The 23,805-nt window shown below is 36.8% G+C and overlaps 1 protein-coding gene across 3 annotated transcripts in view; it reads left to right on the forward strand.

Moving 5' to 3' along the window:
* The window catches only part of KDM4C (lysine demethylase 4C), a 507,818-nt gene that overhangs the window by 475,460 nt on the left and 8,553 nt on the right, over positions 1–23,805 (forward strand). For all 3 annotated transcript variants that reach the window (XM_036737952.1, XM_036737951.1, XM_036737950.1), the window contains one exon: positions 18,709–18,828. In XM_036737952.1, coding sequence (XP_036593847.1) covers positions 18,709–18,828 — 120 coding nt within the window. The remainder of the gene's footprint in view (positions 1–18,708; positions 18,829–23,805) is intronic.

Consider the following 23,805-nt stretch of genomic DNA (forward strand, 5'->3'; position numbering starts at 1 on the left):
TTAAACACCTACTAGGTGCCAGGTATTGTGCAAGGCACTGAATATGCAAATACAAAAATAAAGTCACCGCCCACAAGAAACTTACATGTACATCAATAAGTGGACAGGAAAAAATATACAAAATAACTATGAAGTGGTTTGGGGTGCCTCCAGTCAGATCAGGAAAGGGGAAACTGAGCTGAATATTAGTGGAAGCCAGGGATTTTAAGAGTAGGTTGTGATAATAAAAGAATTCAGATAGTGGCCTCTGCAAAAGCATGTGCCTAGAGTACAAGGGAAACAGCAGTTTTGGCATTTAATAGTAACTACAACCCATGATCCTTAATATTTGTGGCTTCTCTTTAAGATTATTTTCAGGTTATCCTGTGTGTATTCGGTTTGTACGTAGTTGTTCGCATGATGCCTCTCCCTCTATCCCACCATTATATCGTGAGCTCCTTGAGGGCAGGAACTGTTTGCTGTCCTTTGTATTCCTAGCATTTAGCACAATGCCTGGCACACAATAATTGCTTGTTGAATTGACTAGACATTGGCTAGAATGAAAATTGTGATTGGAAAGAAATTCTGAAAGATCTATTAGGAAGGGCTTTCAAGGTCAAATAGAGGAGTTTTTAGTTTAGCCCAGTCACATGAGGGGGCCACTAAAGCTTTTTGTGCTGTGGAGTGATGTGGTTTCCTATCCCTTTGGCAGCTGTCTGTAGGATATATTGAATGGGGAAAGGCTGGAGGCAGAGAACAATTAGGAATCAAATTATTTAAGTAGCTTGGAAAGAAGTGATGAAGGCCTGAAATGGCAAGTGAGACGGATATGCTTTTTACACTGACTTGTAAAATGTTCCTGAACTACCTAAAAATTAATGCAAATAGTTGTTACATAGAATCTCCATGTGCAAATATATGTACTTAATACTTTACATGTATACATGTATATACACAGATGCATACATGTATGTTGATATACATAGCTCAGACTTGTGATTTCATTGAACTCCTTGTAGGGAAATGAAAATAGAGATAGGCAACTAGTCTTCAACTCAGAATTGCCTGGGGCACTGGTGGCTCAGGGTCACAGGTACAAGGTCATGTAGCCAGTATGTCAATTATTTATTTATAAATTACAAGATCACCATATGTAGAGCTGGAAGGTATCTTTGAGAGGATGTAATACCAATACCCCTTAATTTTACAGATAAGGAAATTTAGCAGTAACTGGGAGCCACACTCTTCTATTGTATATCCATTCAAGTCACATGTTAGGAGACTACCATGGCACCTTTTTTTCCCCTCCTCTTAAAACTTATAGCCAGGATCATAAAGATTCCTTTTGAATTTGTATCTGAAAGTGAAATCATATTCAAAGTTCTCATTTCCTGTTTAAAAATTCATTTTAGATGAAAAAATTGATTTAAACGAAATCAGACGGTATTCTTCAGTGGCCTTTCTTCATTAATGTTGTGCTCTGTTTCACTTCAGTGACATTGACAAATCCACCATTTGTGCTATTCATAATAGCACTATTAAGAGAGGGCTAAATGGAACAATGGAATGTTATTACCTCTCACTTCTGATGGCCCAGGTTCAGGCAGTAGCTCAAGTGAAAGGCTTTTTGGTGATCTCACCAGACTCTTCTGTGAACATTTACCGTGGAGTTGTGACCCAGTGCCATCATTTTATGAATTCCTGCTTAAGAGAGCCCCAGGACTGGATTAGTTCTCATTTGTCAGAAAATAAAAGCAAAATGAAAATCACTTATTCCTCATCCTAAATTCACTGACAGAAAACATTGACACGTCGTATTTGTGTAGTATCAGAAAACCTCAATGATCCTTTTGTTTCTCCTGCAATGTTAAGCAACATACTTGCTGTCTAAGAAGTGTGGTTTAAAACTCTCTGAAATCTTCTTTCTCACTCTGATGACTTTATTCTGGTTTCTACCCTTGACAAGTGAGCATCACTGCCTGGCTGCTGTGTCCTTTATTTAATGCCTATTTCTTCAGCAGCTTCCCTTTCTCTGGTGTAGATAAGCACAATGACTTCTGAAATATTGAGCTAAGGACATGAGATTCCTGAAGTGAGTAGGCACCAGTCTGTTTACAAGTAATTTTATGTTATCTTCCAACTTCATCCCAACCCTAGATACTAAAGCACTTGTCTATTTCACATAAATTAATGTAATTTCTGGGAAAACATTTCCCAGAAGATAAGGTATCCATAAATCAGTCAACAGATTATATCAATCAATAGATTATATCTATTCTCATTTAAAGGCAGGTTTATAAATATATTCAAAATAGATTGAACTTGGATTATTATTGTATAATATACGTGTCAAGTAGAGGTTGGTACAATTTACTTACAGCTTATAAATAAATCTTCACTTTATTTCCCAGAGTACCTAGTTTGAAAGAGGTCAGTAGATCTTCCTGGAGTGAGTAGAGGGACCATTAGTTAATTTTACTATTCATATTGCTCAAATAAGTTGGATGCCCCGATCAAAGTATATTGTTGAAAGTAGTAAAAAGGGAGGTAAGGTGATGGAGAAACTGTATTTTTTTATTTCCTGGTTATTCCAGAAGTGACTGTTTCAAAGTGTAGAAAAATAAGAGCAAAATGCTTAAAAGCTTTTGTTTCAGCTGTAATCATAAGCTTGGTTTGTCTGTTCCTGCAAATCATTCATCCTCTGTGTTTTCCCTGTCCTTACAATGGAGAAGATAATGCTTGACATTCTCCTAAATCACAGGTGTTTTAGATTTTTAACTAATTCTATGAAAGTACTTTATATTCATAGAATCTTTGTGTAGTCTAAACAGTGTAATTATACAGTATTATAATGATAATTTCTACATATTCCCAGCTTTTAGACCCCATAATTTTAGGCAAAGATAATTTTCTCCAATGAATCTAAACATATGATATGTGCTTTAGAGAAAAAATATTAAGTAAGGTGCCATTTGTGGACTCAGAAGAAAATGAACAATAAGCATAGTGGCATGCAGAGGGCAGTGGTCATGGGGTCAGGAAGACCTGGGTTCTGATTCCCTCTCAGACCTTATGAGATATATAACCCTGGTGAAGTCATTTAAACACTCTGTACCTCTGATGTCTATAAAATTAAAGACTTAGACTCAGTCGCCTCAACTATCCCTTCCAGCTCTAAATCTGTGATTGTTTGACCTATGAAATAGGAATGTGAGAATTATGTATGTACAATATATATAGGATATTCTAGTTACCAAAAGAACATTTGTTTTTTAAATAAATTAATCTATTCATTTTTAGTTTTCGACATTTACTTCCATAAGTTTTATTTCTTCCCCTCTCTCCTCTTCCCCCTCCCCAAGATGGCATACAGTCCAATATAGACTCTACATATACATTCTTATTAAACATATTTTCACATTAGTTGTATTGTATAGAAGAATTAGAACAAATGAGAGGAACCATGAGAAAGAAAAACCAAAACAAAAAAAAGAGCAAATAGTATGCTTTGATCTGCATTCAGACCCCATATTTCTTTCTCTGGATGTGGATAAGACTCACTTCTTAGCTTGGGGTTAGACTAGAATGATGTTCTCCAAGGTCCTTTTCCACTTTGGGATTCCATACTGCCTTGTATTATTTGTTCCTCTTTTCATATGTGATGAGTTAGTTTTGTCTTTGCAACTGGAATGGAAGTCCCTTGAGGGGTAGGAGCCCCAACAGATCTGAGTGCATTGCTAAAGGCCTAAGCTAGGTATTCAATACCTTAATGAAAATACATAATTCAGTACATTAATTTAAAATTCCTTTTATTATGTGTGTGCCCCTCTACATGTGTACTGTCTTCTTACATGCTCTCTCTTTGTACCTCCCCATGAATGTTCCCTGTGCATATTTGTGGGATAAATCTCAGATTTATGGGGAAATATTTCATTGCTCTCCAAAAGAATATTTGTAAAAGTCCTATGTTTCCAAACAAAAGTCAATTCTTTACCCTTTTCGGCCCTTTAATAAAGAAGTATGAAACCCCACATCTCATTTATGAGTTACTTTTTTCTTTTCCAGCATAGAGGATGAAACTGAATCTTTTAAACAACAGTTTCGATTTATAACCTTAAAACAAGTGACTGACAATATAAGTCAAGTTTTAGCTTTTGCTGAGATGTTAAAAACTCTGTAAGACAAGGTCTATAATAGAACTATTGAAAGAATCTGAGCTTTAATGACAGAGATGCTATAAAGAGATTAGATGCATTTTAAATTGAAGCTCTATTTAATAGGCGTAATACAAATAATGTTTTGAGGGCAACTATAAATATCTATATTAAATTCAGAAGCTTTCTTTTTTCCTCCTCTTGCATATTGTCATCAAAAATTGCCTGAGGAATTTAATGTTAACATTTTATTTATAATCTTATACACCCTGGTTTATTATTTCTAAAATTTGGTTGAGATGGGGGAGGGTTGGGGACAATTGGTCCTGTGACCATTTGTTACAGGGAAGCTCCTACTACCAGTGCACTTTCTCTGCCACTTAGAGAGCTGTCCATAGCAATTACCTCAATAAATGAGTTAACCAGGCTTATACAACCAGTGTGAATTAGAGACAGGATTATACCCAGCTCTTCCTGACATTGATGCCTGCTCTCTACCCATCTCTTAGGCCATACTGCCTCTCACATTTCATAATACATTAAAATTAATTCATTTTACTCTTTAAATTGTATACTTAATTGAAGCTAGTTTCTGTGATTTTAAATATGTCTGCCTACACACACACACACACACACAAACATGCATGCGCACACGCACAATAAGGCCTGACCAGGAATTCTTAACCTGATAGATTTTACAATGTCCTTGAACTTTAATGGAAAAGGTTCTGTAGACTTCATCAAGATGCCAAAGGCAGTTCCTGGGTGAGCATACTCCTCCTATCAAGATAGATCGCCACCTTCTCTGAAACTGTAGTCTTAGAGAGCTGCCTAGTGTACTGAGAGCTTAAGGGATTTGTCCAGGGTCACATAGCCGTTATGTGTCTTTGAGACTGGTTCTCTTATCTGCTGTCATGCTGCGTCTCCTATCTGTTTGTGATATTTATAGGAATGTTATAACCTAGACAAAATAATGATCACAGAATCACCTCATTTGAGAGTTGGTGAGGAACTGAGGAACCATCTAGTCCAATTTGTACAATGAATCCTATTATAATACTCTACAAGTGCATATCCAGCCTGTATTTGAAGGCAGCCACATGAAATGGTAGCTTTGGACAGCTGTAATGGTTAGGAAGTCTTTCCTGCCATCAAGCCCAAATTCTCCTCTTTTCACCTTCACCCCATTGCTTCTGGTTCTTCCCCCAGGCCCCAACGGAATAAATGTGATTCTTACTCCATATGACAGCTGTCTTACATACAGGGAAAAAGCTACCGTGTCCTCCCTGAGTTTTTCCTTCATAAAGCTAAGAATGCTTAGTTCCTTTAATCAAACTTTGCATAACATTGACATAAAGTCCTCCTGGTTGCCCTGCTCCGAACACACTCCAGCTTATCAGTGTCCTTCTTAAATCAGAGTGCTCACAACTGAACACAGTACTCCAGATTAGGACTGATGAGATCATTTGAGAAGATCACCTCACTGTTCCTGGAAACTATGCTTATCTTAATGAATCCTAAACCCTAATTTCTTTAATTTAGGTAGCCTATTTTTTTTTCTGAATTGAAAAAAAATTAGTTCTGGTAGATGTGTGTGTCGGGATGTGTGCAGAGAAACCACTGTTTTATATAACATACCTGTAATTCAAGATGTTATAGTGGACAGAGTTGGCCTAGATGTCAGAAATACCTTTGTATTAAGTCTTGCATCTGAGACGTACTTTGTGACCCTGAACAAGTCAAGTTAACCTCTCAGTGCTCAAAGCAACTCTCAGTGTAGAGAAGATGCTGATTTTTATTGATTATGGGAGTTATTTCACAATGAAGTCACAGGTCCAGCACCAGTCCCTATTCATCTATACCGTAAAAAAATTTTTTTTTTGAAAAAGAAGACTTCATTACTTTGTATTCAGGTGTTTATTTTTTGATTGAGGTTTTACCTAAAATAAGAGAAAAATATTTTGGTGTAGTTGGGAGGTCTTATTCTCTAGAATTTTGTAGGAAACTTTGAAAGCTAAAGATTACATTCCGATTGTCAGTGATGATCATGACTATTTTTGACATTCCTCTTGTAAGTCAGTTGTCACTTTTTTTTCCTTCTGTAGGACTCCTTAGTCCTAAAGTCCTAATCCCTGACATTATGTTTCTTCCCTTATTCAGATTAAAAGTTTAAATACAGGTTAAGTTGTTTCAACTCTAACCACCAATACATGCATGTAAACATACTCTAGTTTAGACTTTAAATCTCCATTTGGCAGACTTTGGCTTTTGCTAGAATTGTCTGCACAGAAATCAGTGCCAATTTGGTTCTGTTGGTGCTTTTTCAAAGACATTAAATAATTTTGGATTTTAATATATGTCTTCTACATTTCTGCAGATTTGACAAAAGATCATATTACAAATGTCAAATAGTAATTGATAGGCTATTCAGTGTTTATTGAATAGGTCAGATTTGGCAAGATCATTAATAGTTTGTTCATGTCCTGCCTATGTAAAAGAGAACAGCAAAGAACATTCTCCAAAGGTTTATTAACTTTCAGAGAAGGGTGCAAGATATAATTCTTAATGTGGTTTTGCCTGACGTGTTGTAGCCATGAGTATGTTCAGGAAATCTAAATTTAAGCCTTTGTAGATTAAAAGCTCTTGTTTGGCTAAAGTCTGTCAGTGGTACATTATCTGCAGCTCATTTTCATTCACGATGCCTTCAAATAGACAAAAAGCAAAAAGTCTCCTTAATGACACATTGCATTTTTTACTGCTTGACAGGCTTTTGACAGAAGAAGAGTCATTAGGGAGTTTCCAAAAATTTTCCTTCCCTCAAAGGGGGTAGTAATGTTGAGTAAATAAATTGATTCATTATCTTCTGCTCAACCATCTTATTTATCTGTCTGCTCTATATGACAAACTTGTCTCAGTTGAAGTTGTTAGTAGTAATTACACTGGTCTTACTCTTCATGAGACTTACAAATGTGACTAGGTAAGTTAAATATTTTAAACTGAAATTAACGTACACCAGCCTATCATCTACAGATGCAGCTTGCATTAAGAGCATTAACAGAATGGGCCTGCTATTTTATTTCTGGCTTTGGAGATGCATTCTCTATGTTAGGAAATTCTAGTTTCCATACTTCTACATAAAGAATGCCAACTTCCCACCTTTGCCCCCACCAAAACAAAACCATCATAATATAATTGTAGAGCTGGAAAAGACTGCAGGAATCATTGCTTTCAGTTCTTTGATCTAATGGAGGAAGGAGCTGAGACTCCAGAGAAGAGAAGTGATTTGTCCAAGGTCACAGAAGAAGACTTATTCAGAATTTACTGAAATTGAGGTAGAGCTGAGATGGACTCCAATAGAGAAAAAAATCTTATAGAATCATATACTATTAGAGCTTCAAGAGACCACAGTCAGTCACTAAGGTCCCTCTCATTTTACACTAGCATTTATATAGTGCTTTAAGGTTTATAAACTACTTAACAAATATCTTATTTGATCCCCACAACCTCTCTAGGAAGTAGATGCTATTATTATCCCTATTTTATAGTTGAGTAAACTGAGGCAGGCAGGTGTTAAATTTGCCCAGGGTTTTGCAAGTAGTGTCTGAGGCCCAATTTAAGTGCAGGTGTTCTTAAGTCCAAATCCATCACTGTATCTACTTCACCACCTAACTGCCAATCTACCAAAGCCCACAAAATAATTGTATAGATTCAGTTACAAAATGACCCTTAAAGAAATAAAGAACAACTTAAATAGCTGTAGGAATATTCAGTGCTCATGGCTGGGCAGTGCCATTTTAATAAAAATTACAACAATTCTAATTTTGTTTTATAGTTTTAAAGCTATGTCAATCAAACTAGCAAAGAAATACTTTATAGAACTTGATAAAAATAATAAAATTCATTTGGAGAAGCAAAAGATCTAGACTATTGAGGGAAATAATGGGGGAAAAAGTAGTGATGAAAGGGGACTAGCATTTCCAGATCACAAACTATATTGTAAAGTAGTAGTCTTCAAAATCATTTGGTATTGGGTAAAAAAATAGATGAATAAATCAATCGGACAAGGGAGAATCAGAAATAATGAAACTCAAAGTAACCAGTAAGAAGCAAATAAACCCCTACAAGTTTCTTAAGAACTCCTATTTGATTAAAATTGCTGAGAAAACTGGTGGATACTTTGACAGAAATGAGGCTTAGACCCTACAGCATATCCCAAAATAAATTCAAAATGAATATGCAACCTAAATGTTAAAGTTCATACCACCAGATATTAGTAGAGAAGCAGATTATATAACTTTGATAGTTATGGATAAGGATGCATTCTTAACTAAACAAGAGATAGAAGCAATTACAAAAGATAAAATAGATAATTTTGATTCTGTGAAATTGAAAAACTTTTGCACAAATAAAATGAATATAAGACAAGAATCAAAGTGGTTGAATGTGGAAAATAATTGTAACAAATTCTTGGGTAAGGGTGGGGTATCCAAAAAATGTAGACAACTAAAAAATTTATATGTGTGTGTGTGTATACACCAACCTATGTATATATGTGTACATATATGTTCATATATATGTGTGTGTGTGTGTGTGTGTATAACAGGCTGAACGCCATTCCCAGTAGCTAAGTCATAAAAGTATATAAGCAAGCAGTTCTCAAAAGAATTGTAAACTATTAAAAAACAGTATAAAAATGTTCCAGATTACTAGTAATAAGAGAAATGTGCACATTAAAAAACAAACACCTAAGGTTTAGCTTCACACTCATGAAACTGGCAAAGATAACAAAAGATAGGAATAGTCAATTCTGGAAGAGTTGTGGGAAAATAGGTACATTACTGTATTACTGGTGGAATTGTGAATCCATACAGCCACTTAAAAAGTAAATTGGAATTATGAAAATAAAGTTACCAAAACATCCATACTCTCTGATCCAGAGTTTCCAGTAGTAGTAGGCAAATACCCATTAGGAGATAATTGATCAAAATAAAAGCCCTATATACACTAAAATATTTATAGTAGCATTTTTTATGTTAGCAAATAACTGGAAATAAAGTAGGTGCTTATTGATTAGGGAAAGGCTAAACAAATTGTGATGTGAATGTACAGGAATATTGAGCTGTAAGAGATGATGACTGTTGACTATCAAGAAGCATAGAAAGATATATATGCATTGATGCAAAGTAAAATAAGTAGAACCAAGAAAACAATATATACAGTGTCTACAACAAATGTAAAGATCAACTACTCCAAAGAATAAAAAAATCTAGATGTTGCAACATTACAAAGAATAAGCACTCAACTCATTGAAAAAAGAAGATAAAATGTTCTGGAATTCAATAGATAGCCATTACCAGAATCTTGAGTGATACATTTGGATTGAATGAATTTCAAAGCAAAAACAAACAAAACAAGCAATAAGCAAACTCAAAGAAAATGTGATCTTAAGGCTATCTAGGAAGGAATTAAATGTAGATGAGCACAAACTGTGGCCCTGCTTAAAATGCGCTCCATCCTCATTTTCACCTTGTGAGATGATCTCCTACTTCCTGCAAGGACTCAGCCCAAGTACCACCTTATACATGCAACCTTTCTTGATCTCTCCCCTCTCCTAATTCCTACTAATTCTCACTCCTTATATATGTTGCATATTTATTCTGTATGTCCATATTCTGTAATTTTGTAATTCTGTAACTTTATAGAATTACAGTATACAGAATACAGCAAATTTCTGTAAATTTACAATTTTGTAAATTGTAAATTTATTCTGTATATAGGTACACATTTGTATGAGTACATGTTATCACCTGTGATAGATTGTAAATTATTTGAAAGCAACAAATGTTTTATTTTTGTCTTTGTATTACTAGCATCTAGCACTATATGGTATATAGTAAGCATAGTAAATCACTTGTTTGATTGATTGATAGATAAAGGAAAGAAGGATCCTTCCTTAGGATCTCCTGATGGGGAGATGTATACGTATATGTATTAATACAGAATTATGTAGATATATGTATCACATACATATACAACACACGTGCGCACATTCTCGTGTGCGTGTATCAGTTCTTTGCCCCACCCAGAACAGATGATCACCTGAAATCTCATCATTATGCTGATTAACTCAGCTTTGGATTCTCAACTCTCTCAGCCTCTTCTCCCCTCTTCTTGTAGGGCTGGAAAGTCCAATCCTAAACTATCCCACAGCTTTGTTAGCCCTAGAGGGCTAGGATCGCAACTTTCTAGCTAACTCTCCTTTCCATCGACTGCTCTGTTTGGTCTCCATGAATCATCCTGGTAGCTGCCCTCCCCACCCCCACTTTGGCTTTTTAGCTTCTTTTTGTATGATGTCTCTCGCATTAGATTGTAGTTCCTCCATAAAGCAGGAGTTTTCTTATTTGTATCTCTAGCACTTAGCCCAATGCCTGGCACATGATAGACACAACAAATTTTATTGAATATAGAGGGGAAAGGGTTATGAAAATAAAAGAGGATAACCTATGGGCACAAGAAAAGATGATATGGAAACTGTATGCTTGTGGATGGTATTTAATATTATATAGGCTCTTTGAGGTTCAGAAGTGTTTAGCTCACTGCACAGGTGAGGGTTGAATAAAGCTGTACTAGCTGCTAATGATGGGGATGGGATTTGAGCTGGACCCTGTTAAACCTGAAAATTTGGTTGAAGGAAACAACAAGAGCTAGGTGGTAGAAAAATCCATGTTGTTTATTATTTTCCCTTAAAGCATAGCTAAGCTAGCTTACTTGTACGTACAAGGAGTCAGAGCACAGGCTCTGGCTGTCTGAACAAAGGAATGAGAAAACTTATATATGTTATTTTAGCAGAGCTAGCAAGCCTGTATTACCTCACGTTTATGGCCCCCATGTATGTTTAACCATGATACAAGAAGAGGATTTTCCTTAATTGAATAGCGCTGTAAAGGACGTTGACAAAAGTCAGTTGAAACTACAGCCCAGCGTCTCTGTGTCTCATTACATTCCATAACATAGTATATACCTGTAGAATATTAAGCAAGGTAATCTCTCTTGGGGTTAGGGTAATGTCCTTAGGTTAGTCTATTCTGGCCTTGTTGACAGAGGTAAGGGTATTTCCTGAGCAAACTTTTAGAGAGAACAAAGAAGCCCAGGTCCTGGATCTTCTTCCAGTTACTCATTAATTCAGGCTCTGGGTCTAGTTGAAATTAAAAATGATATAAAATAGTATAATATTTTCCACAACCCCTAAAAGGAAAGACCATGTCTTTTGGACCTGGACCCCAAAGCCCCTGAACCAAGTCTCTGGCATTCTCCTGAGGCATCACCCATCTCAGTCAATAATCCTTTCAGCTGTCCTTTCATTGCCCCCCCTGCTCAGCCCTTCATTCTCTGTTATGCCTGACTCAGCCCAACCTTCATTGTCTGTTACCTCCAGACCACCACAGGCTATTTCCCACTCTTAATCCCATCTAGACCCCTTTTCTGTCCGGGAGGCTATTGACTACTCCTGGATTATATCCAGATCTTCCCACAGTCTGTCTAAAAGGTCCATCTTGCTCAGATTCTTAAAATCTGGCCTGCCTGTCAATACAAGTGCCACAAATGGGCAGATTCTTATGATCTCGCCCACCCCAACCAGTGTTTTAATAAACCTTGTCTCTGACTGAAAGGAGATTTCAGTTGAATTCTTTCGAGGCAGACCCTGTCTTTTGCCCTTGAATTTTGGGGTCCTCAGCACCTCTAGATCCCAACACTTCAATCTTAAAGTGCTTTAAACACTGCTTCTCATGGTGGCATGACCACAGCTATTGAGAGCAAGCCTGGGTCTAACATCATTGTCCTTTAACTATAAGTTTTGCTCCTAATAATATCTTTATGCTGAAAACAGATTAAGTAAATATCAGTTCAAACTAGAATGTGAGAGGTTTAGGTAAGCTTCATGACAAAGAATATCTTGACAAGTCTGTAAAAAACATAAAAGAAATTGTAGACTTATCCTCTCTGCTATTCTTTTAAATATAGGTTGCTCTTCCAGAGCTGGAAATACCCTGGTTCCTCACTATAGGCCTATCCTAATCCATGCTATGAAACTATGCTAGACTATAGGAATCTGTAGGCATTCTGGTAACTTAATTCTCCTAAAGTGGCCTCCTTTGTACCAAATCCAACAAAGGTATAGTACATTGTGATGAAGCTGCAGAATAGCCTACTCAAAAGCAGAGAATTGGAGTAAATGAACTTATCGATGCTCCTTTATACCCCATGATTCTGTGATTTGGTGCACGTTCATAAAACATTTTTAGAGCTGTTTCTCTTCATTGCCCTGAAGTGAACTCTGCCATCCTAAATCCCTTTTTCAGTGACCCATTTAGGTCAGCTTATTATTAACCTTACTCTTATTTTGTCTCTCTCCTAACTTCAAAAGAAGCAGCCCAAAATTAATTTTAAAAAACTAGCCTTAATAAATTCATTCTTTTTAAAGATTCAGTATGTAACATCCTTAGTGGTTTTTCACAATGTGAGGTTGCTTACCTTGCACATACATATACCTTACATATACATATACCTTACACCTACCTTTTGTAGCCTAGTGCTATAATATTAATAGTCCAAGTCTGTGATATCATGGTGTAGGGAACTCCTTCAGGTAATGCAGATTGTCAGCTTATTTCACTGAGAGACTTGCCTGTGGGCACAGTGGTAGTATGTGTCAAAGGCAGATCTTGAGCCCAAGTTTTACTGCTCCCAAGGTTGACCCTAACTATTCCACAATACTTCTATAAGTTTTTTATCAGTATGTCAGCATAAAAATACACAATCATCCTGATATGTATTTTAAAAACCTTCTCTGAATTTCTGAAGCATTTCATTCCTTCTTGTGGAGAGCTAAAGGAAAATTGTTCTCTAACTAATTGGCACATGGGGATTTGATCAATAAGTTCTAATGTATTCTTTATGTGAGGGAGAAAATATATTTTAGAAAATGAGTTTTGTCAAGTGCCAAATGACATTTTTGGAAAAGAAAGTAAAGATCCCCAACTGAATGCTTTAGGAAGCCAAATGGAAGTCACTGTAGCATAGTATTACTATCTATGGGACCTGGTTTGAGTAACATTAAATGATGTTCTTTAAAAAAAAAAAACTATTTAAAAGGAAAGTAGGAAATCAGACTTGGTTTCTTCCAAAGATAATTAGTGTCTTTGTGGAAGCACTTTGGCTGCAATCCATTAATCTAAGACTTAAAAAGACAATATTTCCTAAGCAATAACAAATATATTTGGATACTAAAGCATGAAGTAGATTCATTCACATTTTCCTTTTCCAGTGGTATATAAATATAAAAATGAGTGGAAAGTGGCCTAAAAAAAATCAATCATTTCAATATGACCAATGTACATTAGGTATTCTGGATTTATGTAATCCAAGAGATACTGGAGAGAAATAATTCTAATGACTGAGTTAGCTTCAGCTATTAGGTTCTTGCCCCTTTGTATATGTGTGGTATGGATGACAAAATCTGACTAAATCTAAATTAGGGTTATCCCTAATAAAGTTCTTTAATTCCAAATCTGTTGCGATTGTTGAAAACACTTTGAGACCTTTTCTTCGGGGGCTGCTTTTAGAGCTCATAGCATATATTTTGGAATTGCCTCAGGGGTCACAAATCTTATTCATTTTAGAGTGGATTTGTTCACTGGGAAAAGCCAGTTTGGGTATTAATGACAGCTTTAATAAGCAATGAGACTTGTTTTTCTTATTCCTGGCCCTGAAAGTAGTTCCTAAAAGTAGAGCTCCAAAAATCTTTTGGGATGGCAACATTGTTAGGAAAAGGGAACTCTGAAGAAGACTCTTTCTAGTATTTACTAAGCAACCAATTTGATTTCTCTGTACTTTATAACCATACTTCCTGTTTGGAGCTGTATATGTTTTTACTCCTATTTAATTTTCTCCTCTGTTGACTCTCCTTTCTCCTCTCATGGTAATGTATGTAATCTATAGCCCAGCATGACCCAGAGGAAAGGGAGTTTCAAGTGGCTCAAGTTGATTACTGCATCCTGGGGTACCTATTTGAACCACCAGGAAAAACCTTTTAAACACCTAAATTCCTCAAATATTTTAATGACACATCTGCATAGGGAAGATTTAAGTTAGACAGCATAAAAGAAGGTATCCATATGAGAAGCATATGAGAAATACAAGATCTGAGTAGAGTAAGTACATTCACTGTTTTGCATTAGGAAATGTCTCCATTGCTTACCAGCTGAATGGAATGTAGGCAAATCACTTATAATCTTTCTTGTTCCATTTCCTTACCTATAAAATGGTAATAAGAATTATTGCACTACCTCGAGGCCTGTAGATGGCTTTGTAGATAAAATGCTGGGCCTGGGGTCAAGATGACCTGAGTTCAGGTCCATCCTTAAGTATTTACTGGCTTTGTGACCCTCTGTAAAATCACTTAACTTCCATTTGCCTCAGTTTCCCCAACCATAAAATGGGGATAATAGCACCTACCCCCAAGGATTGTTGTGAGGATCAGAGAGTTATAAAGTGCTTGGTACAGGTGCCTGGTCCATTGTAGGTACTTAATAAATGCTTATTTCCTTCCTTTCTACTAACCTCAATAGCATTCTTAATTACTCTATAAATTTTTGAGTTAGCCTTCACCTCGTGTAAAGTGGAGGGATGAATGAGGTAATTTCTAAGGTCTCTTCTAGTTCTATTAGTAGTAGTATTACTATTCACATTCTTCTACATGCTTCGTCTGACATGACAGAAAAGCTATCAGGGGGCCTTGAAAACTGTTCTTTTGGGAGACTAGTGCTGCTTCACACACCAGGTGTGTTGCCTGAATACCAGAGCAAATCTAAGCTCAGGAGGCTGCTCACCATGTACTGTAAAATGATTTTTTTTCTGCCATAGAAACTCTGGAACATCCATGTAAGTGGTGTGTCTGCAATACCAATAAAACCACAGACCCTTGAAGTAGTGACATAAACATTTGCCGTGCCAGAGACGTGACCTCAGCAGGGCTGTTTTCCTGATGCAGTGGTTTGGTTTGAGGCAGGCAGTGCTGCTGGTCCTTCTTCGCAGGTAGCACTGCAGTCTGTGGTAGCTCAGCCTCTCTTTAGCACTGATGATACAAGTTCTTTCAGTTCTCACTGTCTTGCTTTGAGTTTTTTGGCTCTTTACAACCTTGCTGTTCAGTCCTTGCCAAGGATACCCATCCTTCTACGTTTCAGAAGCCTAGAATTGTAGTCAGTGCTCTTTGAAGGCTCTGGCCAGTTTAGAAGGACTGGTCCATGGTCTCTCTTATTTTATTTTTCGTCCTTGTGCCATTCTTTTTTTAAGCCATAACTGTATTGATGATTCGTAATTGGTTATCTCTGTTCAAAAGTTTTGTTCAGTTTTTTTTCCTCTGAATTTTCAGCTCTATATAAAGGGACACAGGTCCTTTCAGAAAGCAATTTTTAGCAAACTATCTGAGACCATGTGTGAGCTGAAGCTTTTGCTAGTAGGAACCAAGTTGTAAACCAAGTAAAGAAGTATTATACATACATACATACATATATACATATACATATACATATACATATACATATATATATATATATATATATATATATATATATATATATATATATATATGAATCAAGGTCACAAGACTGTAGCTAAATCTTTTGTGGAGCAGTAGGGGGAGGATATGTGAAAATAACAACTTTTGCTCAGATTTAAAGAAAAAAAAAAGACATGGTGGGGAAGTGGGCAGAATTTTCTAAGCAGCAAAATGTCCTTTGTAGATTTTTTTTTCCTTTTTCTTCTTCCTCCTTAGTAGAGAAAGAAAGTAGGAACTCCAAGGGACAAGATGGTCTTTCATGTTATTAGTTTGAGCATTATGGTATAGTTGGAAAAAACCTCTAAACTTACAGTCAGGAGAGACCTGGATTCAAATCATACCTTTAAAACTCAAAAACTTTGTGACTATGGGGAAGTTGTTTAACCTAAGTCTCAGGTCCCTTGTCTGTAAAATGAGAATAAATAATGTTACCTATCTTAACTACCTCCTCGGTTTATAAAGATGAAATAAGATAATATATGTAAAGCTCTTTGTGAACCATAAAATACATCATAAATGCTGGCTATTCTTATTAATTTTTGACAGCCTTGATATGGTGCTTAGACCTCTGTGACTCCTAGAGAAAAGTTAGCTAGGCACTGAAAAATAAGAAGCTTTAGGTGTGCTTAAAGCCATGAAATCCTGAGGACAAAGTGCTAAGGAGAGCATTGGACTCCCAAGTTTATATTCAAGATGAATTGATAGGGAAAAGGGAAGGATTAGGGAGGGAGGTTTCAAATTAAATCATAAGCATTTTTTTTAAGGCTTCCTCTAAAAGAGTTTTCTTCCTTACTAGCTAAAGCTGCATTTAGCTACTTTAATAAAGTTCTCTTTTTAAAAGTAAAATAAGTTGGGAGAAACTTACTTTTGTTGTTCATCTCTTTTTGTTATTGCTTTTTGGATTAGAACAGTGATTTCTTCAGTGTAAAGAGCTCGTAGTGAGGGACTTTCCCTATCAGTATAGAGTGTCACCTTCTCCAAAACTGGGAGAGTTGCCTATTGATACTTAGAGGCTATGTGATTTACCTAGGGACAAGAAGCCAGTGTATGTCAAAGGCAAGACTTGGATCCAGATGTTGTTGACTCTGGGGATAGCTCCCAACCCTCTATAGTCTATACCATACCACCTTTTTTCTTTAAAAGGTTAATATTTTGAAAAATACTATCCATCCCTAGAGAAAGAGCTGATGGTCTGAATATAGATCAAAGCATAACTTTCTGTATTTTTCTTGGGTTTTTTGTTTGTTTCTTTTGGTCTATGTTTTCTTCTACAATATGACTAATATGGAAATGTGTTTTCATGACTACACCTGTATAACTTATGTCAAATTGCTTGCCTTTGTCAATGAGGTGGATAGGGAGGAAAGGAGGGAATTTAGAACTCAAAATTTTAAAAAACAAATGTTAAAAGTTGTTTTTTACACATAATTGGGGAAAAATACTCAATAAATTTAAAAAGACAGAAAAATAAAAAAGTTAATATCTTTACTTAGTTAAACAGATCTAGGTCTTATCCCTTTATTGCTTAGACTTTTTTTCTGTGGTACGCTACTACCACCTGGTGACATAATACCTAAAATTACATGTTGAGTTAGTTTTCATGATCAAACTTACAGAATTAAAACAGACTCTCTATTATGGTAAATAAACAGTTGGTGAAAGAAGCTCTCACATCCATTGTCCAAACTGTGTAAATCTTAACTTTTCCATACAATAACTAGATATCCACTCAGTCATACCAAAATTGAGATAGTGACCAACATGGGAAATTGTATCATATGTCCTTCAGAAACTATAATTTCCAATGGTCTTAGTAGAGTGCCTGGGACATAGGAAGCATTTAATAAATACTTGTTGACTGATTGAGACTATGTAAACTTTTGGAAATGAGATAGAGAAGAAAGAAAAAGGTGATAGAACCCTGAACATTCACAAATTTCCGTTCACTTTTTCTTCCAGATTGCTATTGCCCAGAAGCCAAGTACTGTGAAGTAAAATACCGTATTTGTTTGGGGGCTTGGGTGCCATCATCTCAGTTCCTCAGTCTTATAGACTATAGACCACTGAACACAGCATTTTTTAATAGCCCCAGCCCACAATAATCTAAATCCATTCTTGTGTTTGATCTACAGTCAGATAAATGGACTGCCAACCTTCCATGCATGACATGAACCAAACAATAATACCGTCGCCTTTTTTGCTGATAAATAGGGTCTCTTCTATCATGCGGAATTTCGGCTAATAATAAAAAGCAATACATGGCAGACTTCTAGTTGTAAATAACCAAATATTTCTTATGTGTGCTTCACAGTGAAACCACAAAGCTAACTCACAATCTCTCCATTTATAGCTTGACTGGTCAAGTGTGCCTTTCAATCAGTAAAATTGGCCTCATCAGAAAAATATCACTATTAGCAAAATATGAATTGCTAAACGTGCAAAAAAAATCTACCAAACTAGTCAACTGTATAATTTCACTATATTCAGCTTCATCATATTACCCTGTATACTTTGAATTTCATAATTCTTTATTTAACCCATTTGCAAAGTATTCCTGAAGAAATAAAGTTGTCTTGAAAATTCAGGTTGGCACCCATCAAAGGCACATTCCAGGATGAGGGTATACAGAACGATCAGGGCTGTCTCTCAGTGAATCTTTACTCTTATGCATATTTTAGCTGTCAACTGAATAATTTCTTGTCAAATACCAAAAGTAAATAATAGTTTTCCCTTGCTTGCATTTCTGTGGCTTCTTTGAAACTTTATGGCATCGACTGTAGCTGTAAGTGTGCCTGTGGCTCCTGTCTCCTCCCCCAAAAGACCAATATAAGATCATAATCCATGAAGCACAGAGATAACACTCCTCTCTAATTGTCAAGAAGTTGATAATGTGGTAAGTTTCCAAAGAGCAACTTAGTCACTTACTTTAAAAATCCTGCTGTCTTTGTCTGTCAACAGAGCAGAGACTGCTTGAAACTGGGCCCGCCTGCTGAGGGAGAAGTTGTTCAAGTGAAGTGGCCTGATGGAAAACTCTATGGAGCCAAATACCTGGGCACCAATGTGGCTCACATGTATCAGGTGGGTGAGTTCTCTGTGTGAACCAAGCCGATCCTCCGCACCAAGGAGGGATTCCCCTTTCCTGAAATAAAATGAAAAGACAAAGTGCAATCCAGTATACTGATGGTAACACAACTAAAAAATAAACACATAGTAAAAGCGTAATTACTAAATGGTTGACAATGAGAAGCTGTGCTAGAGTTTTATTATTTGGTGCCAATGTACCCAATGAGAAATGATTTTTCCCTCTAGTGTTGAGAAACACCAATGAATGTTTACGGGATGTTTTAATTGGAAGGTGTAAGGTCATAGAAAGTAATTAAATGAAAGTGATCTCCCGCTTTGCTCACAACCGTTCTGTGAGATAGGCATTATTATCCCTGTTTTGGAAATGAAGAGACTTAAGAGTCAGAGAGATCAAGCGACTTGCTCAGAGTCACATTACTAGTAACTGCTGGGACTACAGCCTGGGTCTTTCTTGACTCCTGGTCCACGTTTTTTCCACTTACTGTGAAGTTGTCCTTAATGCAGAAAGTCAGGTTGGTGTAAGTTGCCATAACTCAAAGCAACACTGTGTAGTGGAAGGAGGGTTGGAGGACCTAGATTTGAATCCTAGTTCTGCTACTTACTACCTTTATTACCCGGGGGCAAATCACCTTCTCTGATCCTCAGTTTCCTCATCTAAAAATTAGAGAATTGGATTAGATAGATCCCTAAAGTCTCTTGAACTTTAAACCTACGCTCTTATGTGCAGATTGTGGCAGCTGCCTATGTTACAGACATCAGATCTAATAAGTGTAACCTGTGGGCTAGAGTCCCCGAAGCCTGAGTTCACACAAACAATTTCTGATCTTGAGAGTCTCCCTCAAAAGGTCATATTGTCTTCAGCTTATTATTGTCTTCATTTCCATCCAGTATTTACTCTGGAAAATCTCTGAAAATATGTGTATGTATAGATAGATAGATAGATAGATGTATATATATATGTGTGTGTGTGTGTGTGTGTATATGTATATATGTACACACACATATATATACATATACACACACACATATACGTGTGTGTGTGTATATATATATATAGCTCTGTATAGCTTGTGTCTAGGTTTCTATAGACTTGGGTAACAGAGTCTTCTCCTGTACAATCATTCAAGGTAAGAAGTGACATCAGAACTGCCTTTATTTCAAAACCTACGTAAAATGCAGAAGATGCAAAGGACATAAAGAAGTTCATAAACAAATGTAGACAGTATATAAATGGACTATCAAAAGCCCTTAAAATGAACACAATTCTCTTTCTTTTCTTTTGGCTCTTTTTTCACCAAGGTCCTGAAAGACATAAAGGCAATAGGCTAGGGCCCTAAAGACTCTTCCACCCCGTATTTTGAACTTCCTTTGGCAGAATATTCAAGTTGGGGGGATACAAGGGGAGCTCCTGACAGTCTAGTGAATCCCTGTATCCCACATGATACTATCCAGTTCTTGCCCTCTCCTGCCAACTCATCATACCACCCTGTGATTTGGACTTCCCCCATAAGGCAGAAACATTTTCAGACACCCAGATAGGAACCCCCTTGCCGGTGGAATTTTTGTTATCTCAATAACTTGTAGTAAGAGAAGGAAGTAGCATGAAAATAGGGAGATTTAAGCAAAGAGTGAAAAAAGCTTGAAGTTCTAGACCTGTTAAGTTAAAAACCAGTTTGAGAATGATAAGACTGCTTATATCAGCAAAGACATTGTGTCAAGACTGATAAGGAGTAAGAATTTAAGTGGAAAAGTGGGTTATAGAGAACTGCATCTGGCACTGGAGCACAGTGCCATATGCACTAATTAATGATGTTTGGAGAAGTTTGAAAAAAAAATTGAAATGAATTTTTTCTTGATTTAATGGAAGACAAACTGAAGGGAATGTCTTATTCCACTGAGGATAATCATATAAGCAGATGGCGCTTAGGAGAAATGATCATTTAGGGAGGTAGCAGTGAGGAGGTGAGTAGAGAGGATCAGGAAGGAGGACAGGCCTCTTTTCAAGCAAGGCAGAGATAGTGTCAGGTTGTAGGACCATGATTCTTCTTTTAATGGTAATAGTTCCAAGACTTCAGAGCCAGAAGAAAATCATAGGGTAAAAGGCCAAAGTCTTATATCTGAAGAACAAGATAACTGTATGTTCAGTTCCACATCAGAGTATTTCACTGGGGGTTGGGGAGGGCAATACTCAAAATTCGTTCTTCTAAGAGGTCCATCTTTGAATTTTGTGACTTGCTGTTTAGCTTCTATATTGTGCTATAGCACAAAATAATGTATTTCATATTTGGCATGAGAAGGGTTTTTTTTTTTGAGCGGAGAAGGCAGGGCAGTTGGGGTTAAGTGACTTGCCCATGGTCACACAGCTAGTAAGTGTGTCAAGTATCTGAGGCTGGATTTGAACTCAGGTCCTCCTGACTCCAGGGCCAGTGTTCTACTCACTGCACCACCTAGCTGCCCTGGCATGAGAAGTTTTAATGTGTTGAAATGTACACAGTTGAGTGCAGCAAAAGGTTTCCTGTGTTTTACTTACTTCATTCTGTCTTTGCCTTGAAACTCAAGTAAAGGAAATGGTATTTAGAGACTTGATAAGAATGTAGTGGTATAATCGGTTTTAGTTAACAGTTCACATTTCCATAGTACTTTTGAATTCAAGTTACTATTGACTTTCCTCATAATAACCCCATGAAGTACGAAGTGAAAATATTTTATTGATAAAAAAAAATTGAGTCTCAAGGAGTTAAGGTGACTTTCCCGAGATCACATGGCTAATACATGTTTACTCAGGTTTTATGATTGCCCAAGTCCTGTGCTCTTTTCAATATATTAAGTTGACATTCTGTTACTTGATTTAAAGAAAACTGGGGTGCATTAAACATTTCAGAGGTCAGAGTGCTGAGAAAATTCTAAGTGCTAATCCTAACTCTTAAGAGAATTACCATTTATTAAAGAGCCGAGGAAAAAAAAGAAATGAGTACTCAATTTTAATTCAATAGTAAATGCAGAAATGAAAGTTCTTATTTCAAAGAATATACCATGAACTATTCTGCACAAAGAGCTCCATCTCCCATTTCTGTGCCTTCACCCCTACCTGCCCGCTTTGCCTGGAAGGCCCTGCCTTCTCAGTCCAACCTGTTAGAATTCCTGGTTTTTTTCAAGACCCAGTTCAGGTACCACCTTCAGCATAAAAATATGTAGCCATCTTTCTGATTAGGCTCATTACCAACTACGATGATAGATATCATTTGTTTGCTGTCTTATGATGTGTAATTCTATATAATGAATGAGTTGCTGCAGTATCTAGATGAATTTGTGATCTCTTCATCGTGGTTACTCCCTCCACAAATGCAGATCAAACATTCAGTTTCCAAGCATTTTAAAATGCATATGTGCTAAACACCATGCTAGGCTGGTGCTAGGGATACATCGTCACAAAGGGTAGAGTACCAGATTCCTCCTACTGCCTGCCTTTGTTGATGGCAAAAGCTGGATTCATTCTACTTTGCATCTGCTTGCTCAGTCCGGTTTTTTCAGCTCCAAGGAACAGGATGCCCCCATGCTGGGTGCTCCCTAGTGTCTCCTTCCCCTGCCTTTTCTTGCCTCCTTTTGTGTCATCTCCCCCTTTTAGACTATAAGCTCCTCAAGGGCAGAGACTTCTTTTATTAATTGTATACTCAGCACTTAGCACGGTACCTGCCACATAGTAGGCACTTAATAAATGTTTGTTGGATTGGATTCCTTAATAGGCTGCAACTTACATGCATGTGTCTCTCCATTGCTCTTTGGATCACCTGCAGTTTTGACTCATCTGAGACTTTGGTATTTCACGTTTTTCAGCCATGTTAGAATCATCATGAGAAATTTGGTTGTTTTTAAAATTGGCTTTTGCTGCAAGGGCAGCCTGGAGTTGTTTAAAGTGCTGTACAGTTTCCCAAGTGTACTCTATCCTGATCTTCTCTTATTCAGTTTTGGGCCCAGCCAATCATCTGCCTGACACATCTGTCTGAGATATATGTAATACTGGATTAATTTAAAGGGCTGTATATCCAGCCGGTGTTACAATTTGGGCATTAGGTATTTTTCATTCACTTTGTTTTTCCAATGTTAATGGTTGAGCTGAACTTTTTTAAATAACTAGGGATTTGATTGAGGAGCCATCTTAGCTATTAAGGAATCAGTGCCATGTGAAAATGATATTTGGAGAACCTCAGCATTGATGGGAAATTATTCTTTTGTTTAGACATTTGGCATTTTGGGTGATCATCTTAATCTGTTGATATGTTAGAGTGATTCTTAGGAGATCATTAGACAAATTTCTCTTTGTGGTAGCAGCTATCATAAAATCTTGTATTACTCTAATGTTTCCATGGGAGATTTTTTTGTTTAATGAGAGCTTTTGAGGTTGCCTTTTGTTCCACAGATTCAAATCCTTTATATTAAATCGACAGTAGATGGAATGGGATCAATCAATAAATAAGTAAACATTTGTTAATCACTTACAAGTATGCCAAGCACTGTCCTAAGCACCAGAGATAAAAATAAAAGGAAACAGTTCTTGTCCTACTAGAACTTACTATCAGGAAGAGCGTGTGTACATATAAGTACGTACAAAACAAAAACAGAGTAGGTATAAGGTCATTTGGCAGGGGGCTATTAGCCACCAGGTGAGTCAGGTAAGGTCTCACGTCAGAGCTGGCACTTGAGCTAAGCTTTTTAGGAAACTAGTGATTCTAAGAGGTAGCGGTCAATTGAGAGCACTTTCCAGGTTTGGTGGGTAACAAAGGAGAAGGCACACAGAGAGGAAAGGATGTGGTGTATAGAGAACAGCAAAAAGGCAGTGTGTTTGGATGCTAGAGTACATGAAAGAGATTCCGTGTGTGTGTGTGTGTGTGTGTGTGTGTGTGTGTGTGTGTGTGTGTTTGTGTATGCTACATGCTGCAGAACTAGGCTGGAGCCAGTTTGAAAAGAGCTTTC

Source organism: Trichosurus vulpecula, chromosome 9, assembly GCF_011100635.1.
Source record: "Trichosurus vulpecula isolate mTriVul1 chromosome 9, mTriVul1.pri, whole genome shotgun sequence".
Lineage (NCBI taxonomy): Eukaryota > Metazoa > Chordata > Mammalia > Diprotodontia > Phalangeridae > Trichosurus > Trichosurus vulpecula.